This window comes from Rhincodon typus, chromosome 12 (genome assembly GCF_021869965.1).
Source record: "Rhincodon typus isolate 14 chromosome 12, sRhiTyp1.1, whole genome shotgun sequence".
Taxonomy (NCBI): Eukaryota; Metazoa; Chordata; class Chondrichthyes; order Orectolobiformes; family Rhincodontidae; genus Rhincodon; species Rhincodon typus.
The window spans coordinates 10,280,523-10,293,883 of NC_063343.1; the positions used below are offsets into that span (position 1 = coordinate 10,280,523).

A 13,361-nucleotide genomic window follows, 5' to 3' on the forward strand; every position below is an offset into this window, starting at 1 on the left:
TCTTACTACTGTCGGGTAGACACTCAGTATGACCGCACTGACCGAAACCAGCCTATGGCCTACTGTGTATGTGAGCTCACCTTGGAGACTGTTAGCGTTGGCGCTGGTGCAGGTCGGAGGAGGGGAGGTCTGTGGCCTCACCACCGGAGCGAAGGCGCTTTTTTGTTTCACTGCAGAGACCATATTGGCTGGCGAGAAAGAGAATATGCCAGAGGTACTGCTACAATTTGAAGGAAGGCTGGTGGAGGAGGCCATGGTAGGACTGGTCGGCACTACTGCAACAAGAAAGGAGGAAATATGTCAACCATTTGGGTGCCATATATATATTTTGTTCATATACATATATATTCATATATATATATGAATTTGTACAATTCATCGACTGTTTTCAGGATATGTAGTCAATGATGGAGCAAAACAATTTGAGTCATTTTTAAGACGTCAAGAGAAAAAAAAAAGTAATTGTGTGACCGCAGCTGGGTAGAACAAATTGTCGTGTCTCCACTGGGTCACTTACCTGGCGACAATGGTGGCTTAACCCTTTCAAACCCCGAGTTTGCTGGTTAACATTTTTTTTTGAAAGGTTCATTTGCAAGCCACAGATGTGGTACGGTTGACGGGTTGAGGATGTTAAAGGAAGCAACGAAAGAAAGGTGGGGGAGGCGACTGGTAGGGAGCTGGGGGGGGGGGGGGGCTGATCCTTTTAAGTTAGTTATTATTTCTGTCAAGAAACATAACAGCAAAGAAAAAATATTCGGGGTGGGTGGAGAGATGGGAGTGGACGGGCAGATCCAGTCAATGTAGAAGTGCCAGGAACAGTCAAAAGCCATTCACCTCACACCATGGTGTAGTTACCTCAATAGGCACAGCGCCTTCGCTTGCTTTCTTTAATTAAAAAAAACGTATAACTGCAGCATTTTCTACTTGCGACGATCGAGGGATTGCTTTGGCATGTCAATAGTTTGCCTGCAGTGTGCATTCAGTTTAGTCATTCCCCCACCATCCTGCTCTCATGTCTCATGGTCCCTCCGTGGCCTGCATGATTGTCAATGTTTTCAATCAGACAGCACACTCACGGGTACAAGAGAAAAGAAGTCATCAATTGATGAAAATTACAGCTAGGCAAACCGCAGCCAGAGATAGAAAAATGTCTTCAGCTAAGGTCATCTCAGCTCTTTGTAATGCGAGCAAAGTGCTGCTTGTTTAATCATTACTTACACAATTAGGTTATTGATTGAATTAAGAATGACGACTTTTAATTAGAGAGCCTGAGTGAGATGGGACAGGTCAGGTATGAGCATTACTAAACTATCGCCAGCCTCCCCTGTGTTTTAAAGAGACAGTGTCCCCTTTTTTGCCAACCTGTAAGGAGGAGTGTTCTGAATTCCCTGCAGCTGACCCCAACCCCTTCAGTTGTAAAGTTCAATCAAGCCCAAGAGGAAATATAGAAATGGAACAGATCAGCTGTTGTTTCTATGCTTGGACATTGTAGGAAGCTAAAGCTTCGAGATACGCTGAACAGACTCCATTGAAGGATTAAAAACCATCAGGTCATTAATATCATTCAGCTAACGTGCAGCTAGGCTTTGCATTTTTACTTGTCACTAATCAATAAGGTGTTCAAAATTGAGTGCAACTTTGATTTAGAAATTCCAAGGAATATCAATGAGACCCCCTTGTCAGTGTCTTTATGAGGGAATCTAAATTGCTTGCTTAGATTTTGCGATAGTTTTATTATAGCGATAATTCACTTATTTTAAATAGTTGCTAAATCTAGGATGCTGCGGGCGAGGACTTGAACATTTAACAGACTTCTAGCCACAGTGCAGTACATCAGAAGACAATACATAAAAGACATTCAACACTGACAGTAACAATGGAATGAAAATGGTTCCTGTGCATTAGTTTATCAATGAGCCCTTCTCTGTAAGCTGAGAAATCCCTGAGAGTTGCTGCACAATTTGATAGTACAAGGAAGTATCGCGAATGTAACAAGCAGAAGGAACAGATTTAGGAATCATCTGAAAACTTGCAGGAAACTTATCCCATTTTAAAGGAAGGCCCTGAATATTTGCTAACATTAATAGCAATGAACCAATAATTTGAGATTACATGGGTTGTTGGATGACAAGAAGGTCAGAACTATAATGCTCTGTAGTCATCCTGAGTGTATGAACCGAGAAGTCTTTTCCTGACTATTATTTTCAGGTTTCTGTCTAAAATGGTGCTGTCACCTATTGATATTCTTCATTGTGGCTCATTTTTGCTTCTTCTCCAGAAGGTAGGATCGGTCTCCAGTACTCCACCTAACATCTGCATCTAGTATACACACACTCACTTACACACACAATCAAATCGTCAGAATTCAACAATTATAAAGTCATACAGCACAGAAACAGACCCCTCGGCCCAACTCGTCCACTTTGACCAGACATTCTAATCTGACCTAGTCCCATTATTTGGCCCATTTCCCTCTAAACCCTTCCTATTCATATACCCATCCAGATGCCTTTCAAATGTTGTCAGTGTACCCGCCTTCACCACTTCCTCTAGCAGCTTGTTCTATACGCGCACCACCAATTGCGTGAAAAAGTTACCCATCAGGTCCTTTTTAAACCTTTCCCCTCTCACCTTCGGAAAAAGACCTTATCCATGCCCCACACGATTTTATAAACCTCTATAACGTCATCCCTCAGCCTCCAATACTCCAGGGAAAAACGTCCCAGCCTATTCAGCCTCTCCCTATAAGTTAAACCCTCCAGTCCCAGCAACATCCTTGTAAATCTTTTCTGCACCCTCTCAAGTTTAACAACATTATTCCTATAGAAGGGCAACCAGAATTGTACGCAGCATTCTAAAAGTGGCCTCACCAATATGCTGTTCAGCCACATGATATCCCAACTCCAATACTCAAATACACTGGCCAATGAAGGCAAGTGTATCAAACACTTTCTTCACAACCCTGTCTAGCTGCGACTCCACTTACAAGGAACTATGCACCTGCACCCCTAGGTGTTTTTGCTCAGCAACACTCCCCAGGGCCCTACCATTAACTGGATAAGTCCTGCCTTGGTTTGCCTTACCAAAATGCAACACCTCACATTTATCTAAATTAAACTCCATCTACCACTCCCTGGTCCATAAGTCCATCTGAAGAAGGTCCCATTGTACCCTGAGGTAATCTTCTTCACTGTCCGCTATACCACCTATTTTGGTGATATCTGCAAACTTACTAACCATACTTCCTATATTCACATCCAAATAACTTATATGAACGACAATAAGCAGGGGGGCCTGATCCTTGTGGCACACCACCGGTCACAGGGCTCCAGTCTGAAAAGCAACTCTCTACCACCACTCTCTGTCTGCTACCTTCAAGCCAATTTTGTATCCAATTAGCTAGCTGTCCCTGGATCCCATGTGATCTAACCTTACTAACCAGTCAACCATGTGGAACCTTGTCAAACGCTTTGCTGAAATCCATATAGATAATGTCTAATGCTCCACCTTCATCAATCTTCTTTTTCACCTCTTCAAAAGACTCAACCACTTTGGTTGAAATGAACAGATTCAGCACAGAATGGGAATATTGAAAACCATGCTTGGTTTCTGTCTTCCTGCCGTTACAGAATCCAGTTTTGATCCTTAGTTATTAGTTCCTGAGTTTAGATTATCTGAAGCCTACTACATTTTAAATTAATCTTGCCAAGACTCAGCAAAATAGTTCTATTGTACTCACACATCATTAGAAAGGAGTAATTCAATACTGAGCCTTTGCAGATCTCACTACAAAGAGTGCAATTATTGACCTATGGATTAACAAAAGGGCTGACTATCAGATGTGTGCTTTTGGAGAGAAGTCCTGCCTCTTCGCTGGCCAGAATTAGAAATACCTCTTTCATTCACTCATGATTCATTCAGTCATAACTACATGCTTTAGGTCAACTACATTTCAATTCCTCACCCCTAATAATGCTGAACAACCTTATAATCCATCTGTCAAGGTCATGAATGAATGGGTGAGAGGAGAAGGTATATAGTGGTAATTCTCACTAAACCCATAGTCCAAACACCTAGGCTAATTCCTTGGCGACTCAGGTTCAAATCCCAACATGCATTTGGTGGACATTAATAAAACCTGGAATTGAAAGTTTGATTCCAAATGGTGACCATTAACCAACCACTGATTGGTTCTAAAAACCCATTGGGTTCTCTTCTGGGAAAGAAAATCTGCCAACCTTGCCCCATGTGGACTGTATGTGACTCCAGACCCACAATGAATCCTGAAGATGAGGAAGGGTCACTGATCCCAAAATGTTAACTCTCATTTTCTCTTCACAGATGCTGCCAGACCTGCTGAGCTTTTCCAGCGCTTCTGCTTTTGCTCATGAGTCATACTGTACTTGAAGAGTTAACTCTGTTTGTCTCTCCATAGATGCTGCCAAACCTGCTGAGTTTCTCTAGCACTTTGTTTTTGTTCCAGATTTCCACCATCCACAGTAATTTGCTTTTATCTCACAGCAATGTTGTTGGCGCTTAACTGTCTTCTGAGATGGCATAGCCAAGCCACTCTGTTGGAGTGCAATTAAGGATCAGCGTCAAGTTGTGGCCTAGCCAACATCCCATGCAAGAATATTTTTTTACATCTAAAGTCTCTTAAAGTGAGGAGCCTTTTCTTGTTCACAAAGTTGTTCCAATGTTTAAGAGTCAAGAGTTTATTGTAAGAAATGACGGTTAACCTTACAGAAATTCTGGTATTGGGCCTATAGTCTAAATCGTCTGCTAGCCCCTATTGTTCAACCAATCCAAAATGTAAACTCTGTACTCTCTCCAAGGATGTTGCCTGAGCTGCTGAGTATTTCCAACATTTCCTCATTTTATTTCAAAATTCCAGCATCCACGGAGCGTTTTGATTTTCCATCCCTGGCATCGTTTTTTTTTAAATTGGATCAACAATTGCTTTGTTGACATTGAGCTGGGTCAGGGTTACACAGGTCAAGACCTGGTGCACAAGATCTGGAGAAACAATCTAAGTCTCTGCACAACTCATTGGACAGAAAACTGCCTTTTGCAAACTGACTCACACAGACGTTCTATTAGACTTGATAGAAAAATCAAAGCTCGATTTGAATCCTCACTGAGTAAAACTGCACCTGATGTTGCAAATACATGCCTTTATCTTCCCACTTTCCTGATAGCCCCGTGGATTTGTTCAGAATTTCCTCAGGGTTTCTTCTGATTCTCAAAGGAAACTCCCAGGGGTTGTTCTGAGTAGATGATTGCATGAAAATGCTGATCTGGTCCTGAAATAAATGTGAGTTAACTGTCTCCTGTCTAGAGTTAAGAGGAATGTACTTCATCTATGCACTACTTGTCTTTTGAATCTGTACTGATGTTTAGAACACAATGTCCTCAATGGGACTTTCTGTTGGATGACCTTTTAGCTGAGAGCTTGGCTCTTGCCAAAGATTGATAAGAAAGGTTTTACCTAACGATACAAATGGTTCTGCTATCTATCACCGTTCTAAATTAAGGCATGACATGGCTCCCAATTAAGTAAAATGATCCCCTTGCTTAAAATAGAAGAGAAACCTTTCTTTAACAGTTGAGCAAAACTAGCCAAGTACATCACTGAGTGAGAAGTACAGAAAAGATGTTCGGTATGCCACTTGTGCATAGGGGTTCGTAATACTAATGCTGCTAAAATTGAATGATTCTCCAGCAGGAGAAGATCATGGACAAAAGGTGCGGCCAATTGTAATAAGGTTAGGGTCTGACATGTGCCTGTTTTGTTTTTACTTACTGGCATATGGCGAATTGGCAGCAGACCCATTGAGAAAACCTGGAGAGCCTCCCAGGTTGGACATCCCAGCATTCCCATATCCATTCATACTCGTTGTCACAGAGTTATAGTTTGTCTGCTGTGGAGTGGAGCTCGGCACATATCCATGAGGAGACACACTGCTTGTGTTGCGAGTAAAGCCTTTATTGAAGAAGGGATACAAAAGCACACATCGTCAGCATCTCTCTCTCAGTTATTAATGACCTAAACATCATTCTTGTTCTTTGTTATTTTAAAAGGCTGGTAGCTAAAACACAAGAGCATTGATAAAATTGACTGGGCACTGCTTAAAGTCAGAACATTGTTAATGTTCACAGAATTGCCACGGTGCAGAAAGAGGCCATTTGGCCTGACATGCCTGCAATAACTCACTGAGCATTTTGACTTACTGCCAATTGCCCATTTTTTACCTGTTCACATTGTTTTATACTATTAATCATTAAATGCCCTCTTGAACACCCCATTTGAAGCTGCCTTAGCCACACTCCCAGGCAGTGCATTCCAGTCACTAACAACTCACTGTGTCAACATGTTTTTTTCTCGCCTTGCACTTGCTTCTTTTGCAAAACACTGTTAATGTACTCCCACTGGTTCTTGATCCCTTTCTTGTAAAATGAAGAAATTAACAGTTTCTCCCTATCTACTTCATCCAGGCCCATCATGATTTTGAAAACTTCTATCAAATCTCCTCTTCACCTTCTCTCCAAGGAAGTCAGTTCCAACTTCTGTTAACTATCCTCATCCTTGCAACCATTTTTGTAAACCTCTTCTGCACTCTCTCCAATGGGTTCACATACTTCCTATACTGTGGTGCCAGAACTGCGCATATTACTGCTGCTGAGGTCTAACTAGTGTCTAATATAAGTTCATCCTAACCCATTTGTTCTTGTACTCTTATGCCCCTATTAATAAAGTCTAGAAAACAGTATGCTTTATTAACAGCTGTTTCTACCTGCTCTGCCACTATTAATGATTTAAGCACATTTACATCCGGGTCTGTCTCCATCTGGTACTCATTATTGTATACTGTCTTTCTACGTTTTATGTACAAGGCACTAGTGAGACCTCATCTGGAGTATTGAGCACGGTATTTATCACATTATTTAAAGAAGGATGTAAATACATTGGAGGCAGTTCAGAGAAGGCTTGCTAGTCTAATAGCTAGAATGGGTAAATTGTTTCATGAGGAAAGGCTGGATTTTTATACATAAGACTATAGGACCAGTAAGAGGTGGCTTGATTTTAATATCTCAGAGGGCTCTTGATGGGCAAAAATTTCCTCTTTAAGGAGACTCTAAAACAATGGGTCACCATTTAAAAGTAAAGGGTTGTCTACCTAAAAGACAGTTGAGGCAAACTTCTATATCCCTCAAAGGGATGAGGAACACTTTTTTTTATTAAGACAGAGGTAGATGGATGGATTCTTATTGAGAAAGAGTTGGAACGATTACCAGTGGTGGGCAGGAATATGGGTTTGACGCTAAATGGCAGCCTCAAGGGGCCGAATGGCCTGTTCCTAATTCATGTGATCATGTGTAAGTCATTAGCTCAGTCACATCACAAAAAAATGCCAAGACTGGAAAAGTTAGAAGGGAGACCAATCGAAGTAAAACGCAGTGCAGTCACACAGTGTTATTATAGGGAAATAACAATACTGATACTACGCAGGCAGAGTAATTGCTCACTGCCTAGCTACAGCAGACTCATGAACTAGCATCTAATATACCACGTTAGGTACTGATCAATCCTTCTCTTTGGAATTTAGTGAATCCTGACTTTTCTCCAGTCTTATATATAAACATTTGAAATGTTCTAAAATCTATTTTAGAGTTTGCCACCTGGGTTGATGTTGCTATTCTATAACCGCAAAACGTCCAGCTGTAACCCCTTTTCTTTTCTTGGCATTTGTCTACAGTGGTTTGTCTATTAAAAGGAACAGTTTCCAGGACTGAAAATTATGAATTGGGGTATGCAATCTGCAGCAAAGCAGAAAATCTCCCTTATGAAATGAGAGGAAGAAAGTTTTTCTTAAGCTAAAAACACCCCAAGGGATGGAGGAATGCAATTAGCTTAAGCTGTATCCCTTTAGCTCGGAGGGTGGTCTCAAATCTCACCTAGACAGATCTGATGGGAGTCTCTCCTCTCTCGATCCTGCTTTTAGTGGACTTCGTTGAAACAAGTTTGAAAATTTCTCAACCAAGTCCTTTCTCCACTTTTTGTGGAGCCTACCTCACAAAAGCAATTTGATATTGATTAGCTATCACATCCAAACAGGGGTGTAAGGTAGAAAAATGGGCATTTGCCCTGGCACAGTTGGACTGTGCCTACTGAGGTTACAACTGAGGCACATCAATGGATACAACAGAGGAGGCTTGACTGCGCTCAGGGTTCTGAGGAAGGGTCACTGGACTCGAAACGTTAACTCTGATTTCTCTCCACAGATGCTGCCAGACCTGCTGAGCTTTTCCAGCAATTCCTGTTTTTGGCTCTGCTTTGCAACTCTGGCTCAGATATCATTCATTTTCACAAGCAAAGTAATTCACAAAAGGAAACTCCTCATTCATGTCAAATTTCACACTTTTTTTTAAAAAAGAGAACACAAAATGGCATAATTAAAAACATTATTCAAGTTTGGGAAAATGGAGTTCCAGTTTCAAGGATGGAAGTCTTTGGCAAGGCTGTCCTTGCTGAAGGGAGTAAGGAGTTTAGCTTATATAGAAAAAGGTTGAGCCAACCCTCACTGGAGTCTAGAGGATGAGATGCAATCTCATTGAAACATAGAAAATAATTGAATAGACATGACAGGGTAAATACTGATATTTTCTCCTCATGGGGCAATTAGAAATGGGAGCACGGCTTAAAGTTAGTGGGCATACAATATAAGGCCAAGAAGAGGAAAAATTTCCTCTCTCAGAGGGTCATTAGCTTTTGAAATTCTCTTCCACACAAAACAGCGGAGGCTGGGTCATTGAAGAGGCTGCGTGAGGCAGACTTTTGACTACAAGGGGGTCAAGGGTTATGGGGACGGCAGGCAGGAAAGTGGAGCAAAGGCCAGATCAGATCAGCCAGGATATTACTGAATGGGAAAGTAGGTCTGATGGGCCAAAGGGCCTTTTCTTGTCACTATTTCTTACAATCTAATGACTATCGACAAATTGTTGCACCATGATTCAACATCATGGAGGAGAGAAACAATGTTAATCAAGGAGATGGGAGAATATCCTTCGGATACGTCAACTGATTCAACCTTGATTGGTTGATCCCTATGAGCTGGGATACTTGCATAATTGCAGCATCCTGGAAGCCAACGTGGTCCAAAGATCATATCCATGGGCACCTTTGTAGCTCTGGTTGTTAGTTAATAAAGGCACAAATTTCCAATTCCCTCAAAGTCTGCTACACTGGGGATTGCATGTGGGTCGCTGTGCAGACCTCCTGTCGATCCTTCAGAAAAAAACTATGGGCCAATGGAACATCCAAGCCTATCTTTACAGGCAGTTTCTCTGCTGACTACAAACTTGTTGATTTTCTTTGGTGGAGACAGCGATGTGGGGCTGCCTTTCAGTTTTTCACTTTAGCGTCGAAAACTAGTGAGGTAGAGAAAGGCTTTGTGGGGGTATATAAAGAAAATCACTAAAGGTCAGTGTTTGTATTGAGCATCAGTAAAGCCCAGGAAGGGAAGCGAGAGACTAAACGCAGTTAAACTAAATGACAACCCACAATTATTTACACGATTCACAAGCACCACGATTACACTCCAAAAGTCATGTAAATTTTCATCAAATCCTGTCAATCTATTTTAGTAGAAAGATCTATTTATAGTATTTGTCAACAGAGAGTGTTTACAAAATGTTCACTGCTAAAATTAAATCTTAAAGTAGTACAACACTCTACTGTAATCAAGTGTCCACCTTTTAAAGTCTGTGCTATGTTAAAGTTTAATGTGTGCTCCAAGGAGTTTGTTGTTATCACCGCAGGTAGCATTTCTATGCTACGGTACAGACATTAAAGTGACCATATGTAGGGTATTCGTTGTACAATTTGCACGATTACTGCTTACAATGGTGTCGGTGTGCTTTAAGTGGTACATTACAAGCATTTGTAAAAAGTTGTAAGTTATACAGTATATCTGTATAAAAGTTATCCATTCTGCTAGTAACATGCTAGTTATTAACAAGACAAAACAACCAACATTAACTCTCAGGGAATGCAATGTCCAGATCTGATGTTGAGAAAGGAAATTGTTTTCTCTTGCATATTCAAGAGAAAATCACATGAGAAACACAGAACAAAGAAGAATGATGGCACTGAATGAAACCACTTGGCCCATGTTTTCCCTGCAAGCCAAAAGAAAGGATTACCTTCCAGTTCTTCACTCCAAAGCTTTGTAGGTGACTGCACCTCAGGGGAGCTAATGTCTCATATTTCTTTTTAAAATGCAATAATGGTTTCTGTCTCTACAACTCTTTCAAGCTGTGAGTTCCAGAACCTAACCTGGATGACACAATTTCTCATCAACTCCCCTCGCATCTTTCTCCCAATTACTTTAAACATATGCCCCTGGGTATTGACCTTTCCGTTAATGGAAATAGGCTCTTCCTATCCAGTCTAGCCTGGTTCCTTAACAATTTACTTTTAGGACATGCACTTAATGTCCCTCCGTCCTTTTCTCAGAATCCTACCATTTATTGTGTACTCCCAGGCAATATCTGTCCTTCCCAAATCCATTAGCTCTCTCTTCTCAATCGCTCTCCATTTGCTATCTTTCTGCCCACCTGAATTTACCATTGATGTCTTCCATATACACTACAGCGTTCTCCCTCATGGTCAACCACATGGTCAGTTTTCATCTCATTTGCAAACATCTTCATACACGAGTCTATGTCATTGGTATAGACAATGAACAGCAAGGGGCCCTGCATTGAGTCTTGCTGTGTTTATTCATTTACACTTCTACTTTACCACCCCACAGAAATAAAAATCCAAACATATATTCACAAAAGTTAATTAGAAAACTGTTTTTAAAGTTCTCTAAGAATGGGTGACCTGCAAAATATCAGTGGCAGGTTGTGAAATTATTTCCTTCAGAATTACTCAATAGGAGGAGTGCGCAAGGTGGAGCTGTTTGGAAGGGAGCAAGGCAATTTCAATCAATGTGACAAAGCCTTACCTTGATTGGCAGCCTGAGAGGACTCAGACACATTGACTGCCAGCTGCCCACTGAAGGAGTTGACCCCCATCATCCCTGCGTGGACGGATGTGTTACTGAGAGCTGGGAGCTGGTTGTGGTTCCGAGGGACACTGTACAGGGCCTCTGCAATGTCAGCTGCTCGCTTCAGGATGATTTCCTACCAGGCATTTTGAAGAAAAAGAAAAGTTGTTGACTGTAACCACAAGAGAAATAAGCTGACTGCCAGCAAGGTAAAAAACATTTAAAACAAAGATACATTGGTGTGTAAAAGCATTAATCAGTCACACGGCTAACCTCCTAACTTAATTCTTCCCCTCTCCAGGTTTTGGTTCTGTACCATTCATTGGCTGTCGGTGTCTCTGAAGTCCATCAGTTCAAGGTGCAATGGCTGTCAGTCTCCAAAGTCTTGATTTCCACTCCCCGTCAGTTTGCTAGGACTCAGATCCCTCACAATCCTGGCCTTCACTCCCACATCCCTCAGAATCCTGGCCCTCACTCCCACATTCTTCAGAATCCTGGCCCTCACTCCCACATTCTTCAGAATCCTGACCCTCAGTGCCACATCCCTCAAAATCCTGGTCCTCACTCCCACATTCCTCAAAATCCTGGTCCTCACTCCCACATTCTTCAGAATCCTGGTCCTCACTCCCACATTCTTCAGAATCCTGGCCCTCAGTGCCACATCCCTCAAAATCCTGGTCCTCACTCCCATATCCCTCAGAATCCTGTAGCTCATTCCCACATCCCTCAGAATCCTGTACCTCACTCCCACATCCCTCAGAATCCTGTACCTCACTCCCACATCCCTCAAAGACTTGGTCCTCAATGTCCTCTCCCTCAGTCACCCAGTGCTATGTATGCAGATTCCTCTTTCCCTCATTGACCCAGCCCTTGCTGCCAATGTGTTATCCTTAAACAATTAGACACAGAGCTCACTATTACCTGGTTGTTATGTGGCATTCCATAAAGCGCCTCCACCAAGTCAGCCGCCCTCTTTAATATAACCTCCTGTGGAAGAAAAGGACAAAGATTTCCTTCTTCGATGGCCAATCAATTGTTTTGATTCAGGACTATTCAGACTCATTGGATTAGTTTTCATCTAAGTCACACAGTCAAAGTGGAATGGCTCTAAATCCAAGTCTAGAGCCCATTTGGTTTCTCATCAAATTTTATTCTCTATTAAGCATCACACACATAGAATCCCACCAACCCCCACATTTCTGCCAGACAGTTCATAGCTCATACCTGCCCCCAAATCACACTGACAAGCAAATTCTGGGAATAGTGAGTAGGCTCTGGATTCCAAGGTCGTTTCCCCTGTATCGAGCAGGAGGATGTCAAAACCAGTCCTAATGCTGCTCTAACCACCAGCTCAGCTGAGGGCAGCTACATCAGCACAGGCCCAGGGCTAGCAATGTTCAGGTCTAATTGACTCGACACCAAACAGATTGACGAGAAGCCATGAAGCCAAACAAAGAGCTACCCTTTTAGTCTGTGTGGACGTGTGCATACCACAAACAAAGTAATCCAGCCTTAGTATTGCAGAGTACGGGTAACTGGCTGGCGATCCTTTTTTATCAATGGAATGACTCACTGTGGTTTGAATGACTGTGCTGCTTAGAATGAAAAGGCCAGTGGGGACTGTATGAGATACATATGTGATTATTAATCATTGTGCCTACATTTCAGTAGATGTTGAACAATTATTGATATATTCACAAAATGCATATAGAACTTAATTTTTCTATTTAAAATCCAATATGTCTTCTCTTTATCATTTACCTTTCTATATCTTTTATGATCACTTTCAGACAATTTTCTTGCCCCTTCTCTGGTTAAATGTGAAGGCATTAAAAGAGTTTACATTCCTACATATACAATTGTATCTTTTCATCTCTGGTGTGTTATTTTTGAAATGCAGCCATGGTTATCCTGTGCTCAAACACAGCATGGCGTGCACAGTAAGATCCCATAAATGATGACTGGCTTCGATACTGATGAGGGAGCTAGAACGATCAGTGACACAGGGGACCTCCCAGCTCTTCAAGTGGTGCCATGGATCTTTCAAGTGGGGGGGTGGTCTCCATTTCACATTTCGTACAACATTCATTCAGCATCTATAGCAATGCAGTACTCCCACAGCACTTCACAGAGAAGTCAGCTCAGACTTAGCGCACACTGACAGAATAAAGCTTGAACCCACAGCCTCCCAGGAAGACAGAGTGCCACAATCTCCAATCAGTTCACTTCTGCTTGAACAGTTCAACAATCTCTATCATCCACATCCATTCTTCCCAGTTCCAATCATATCCAATTGCATCCCACAAG

At 41.9% G+C, this 13,361-nt stretch overlaps 1 protein-coding gene across 1 annotated transcript in view; it reads right to left on the reverse strand.

Annotated features, from left to right (window-relative positions):
• Positions 1–13,361, reverse strand: part of ebf1a (EBF transcription factor 1a) — a 392,441-nt gene that overhangs the window by 13,126 nt on the left and 365,954 nt on the right. The window contains exons 15-18 of the mRNA XM_048603786.1: positions 11,976–12,041; positions 11,013–11,190; positions 5,804–5,983; positions 81–275 (exon numbers count right to left, since the gene is read on the reverse strand). Of these exons, the coding sequence (XP_048459743.1) occupies positions 81–275; positions 5,804–5,983; positions 11,013–11,190; positions 11,976–12,041 (619 nt within the window). The remainder of the gene's footprint in view (positions 1–80; positions 276–5,803; positions 5,984–11,012; positions 11,191–11,975; positions 12,042–13,361) is intronic.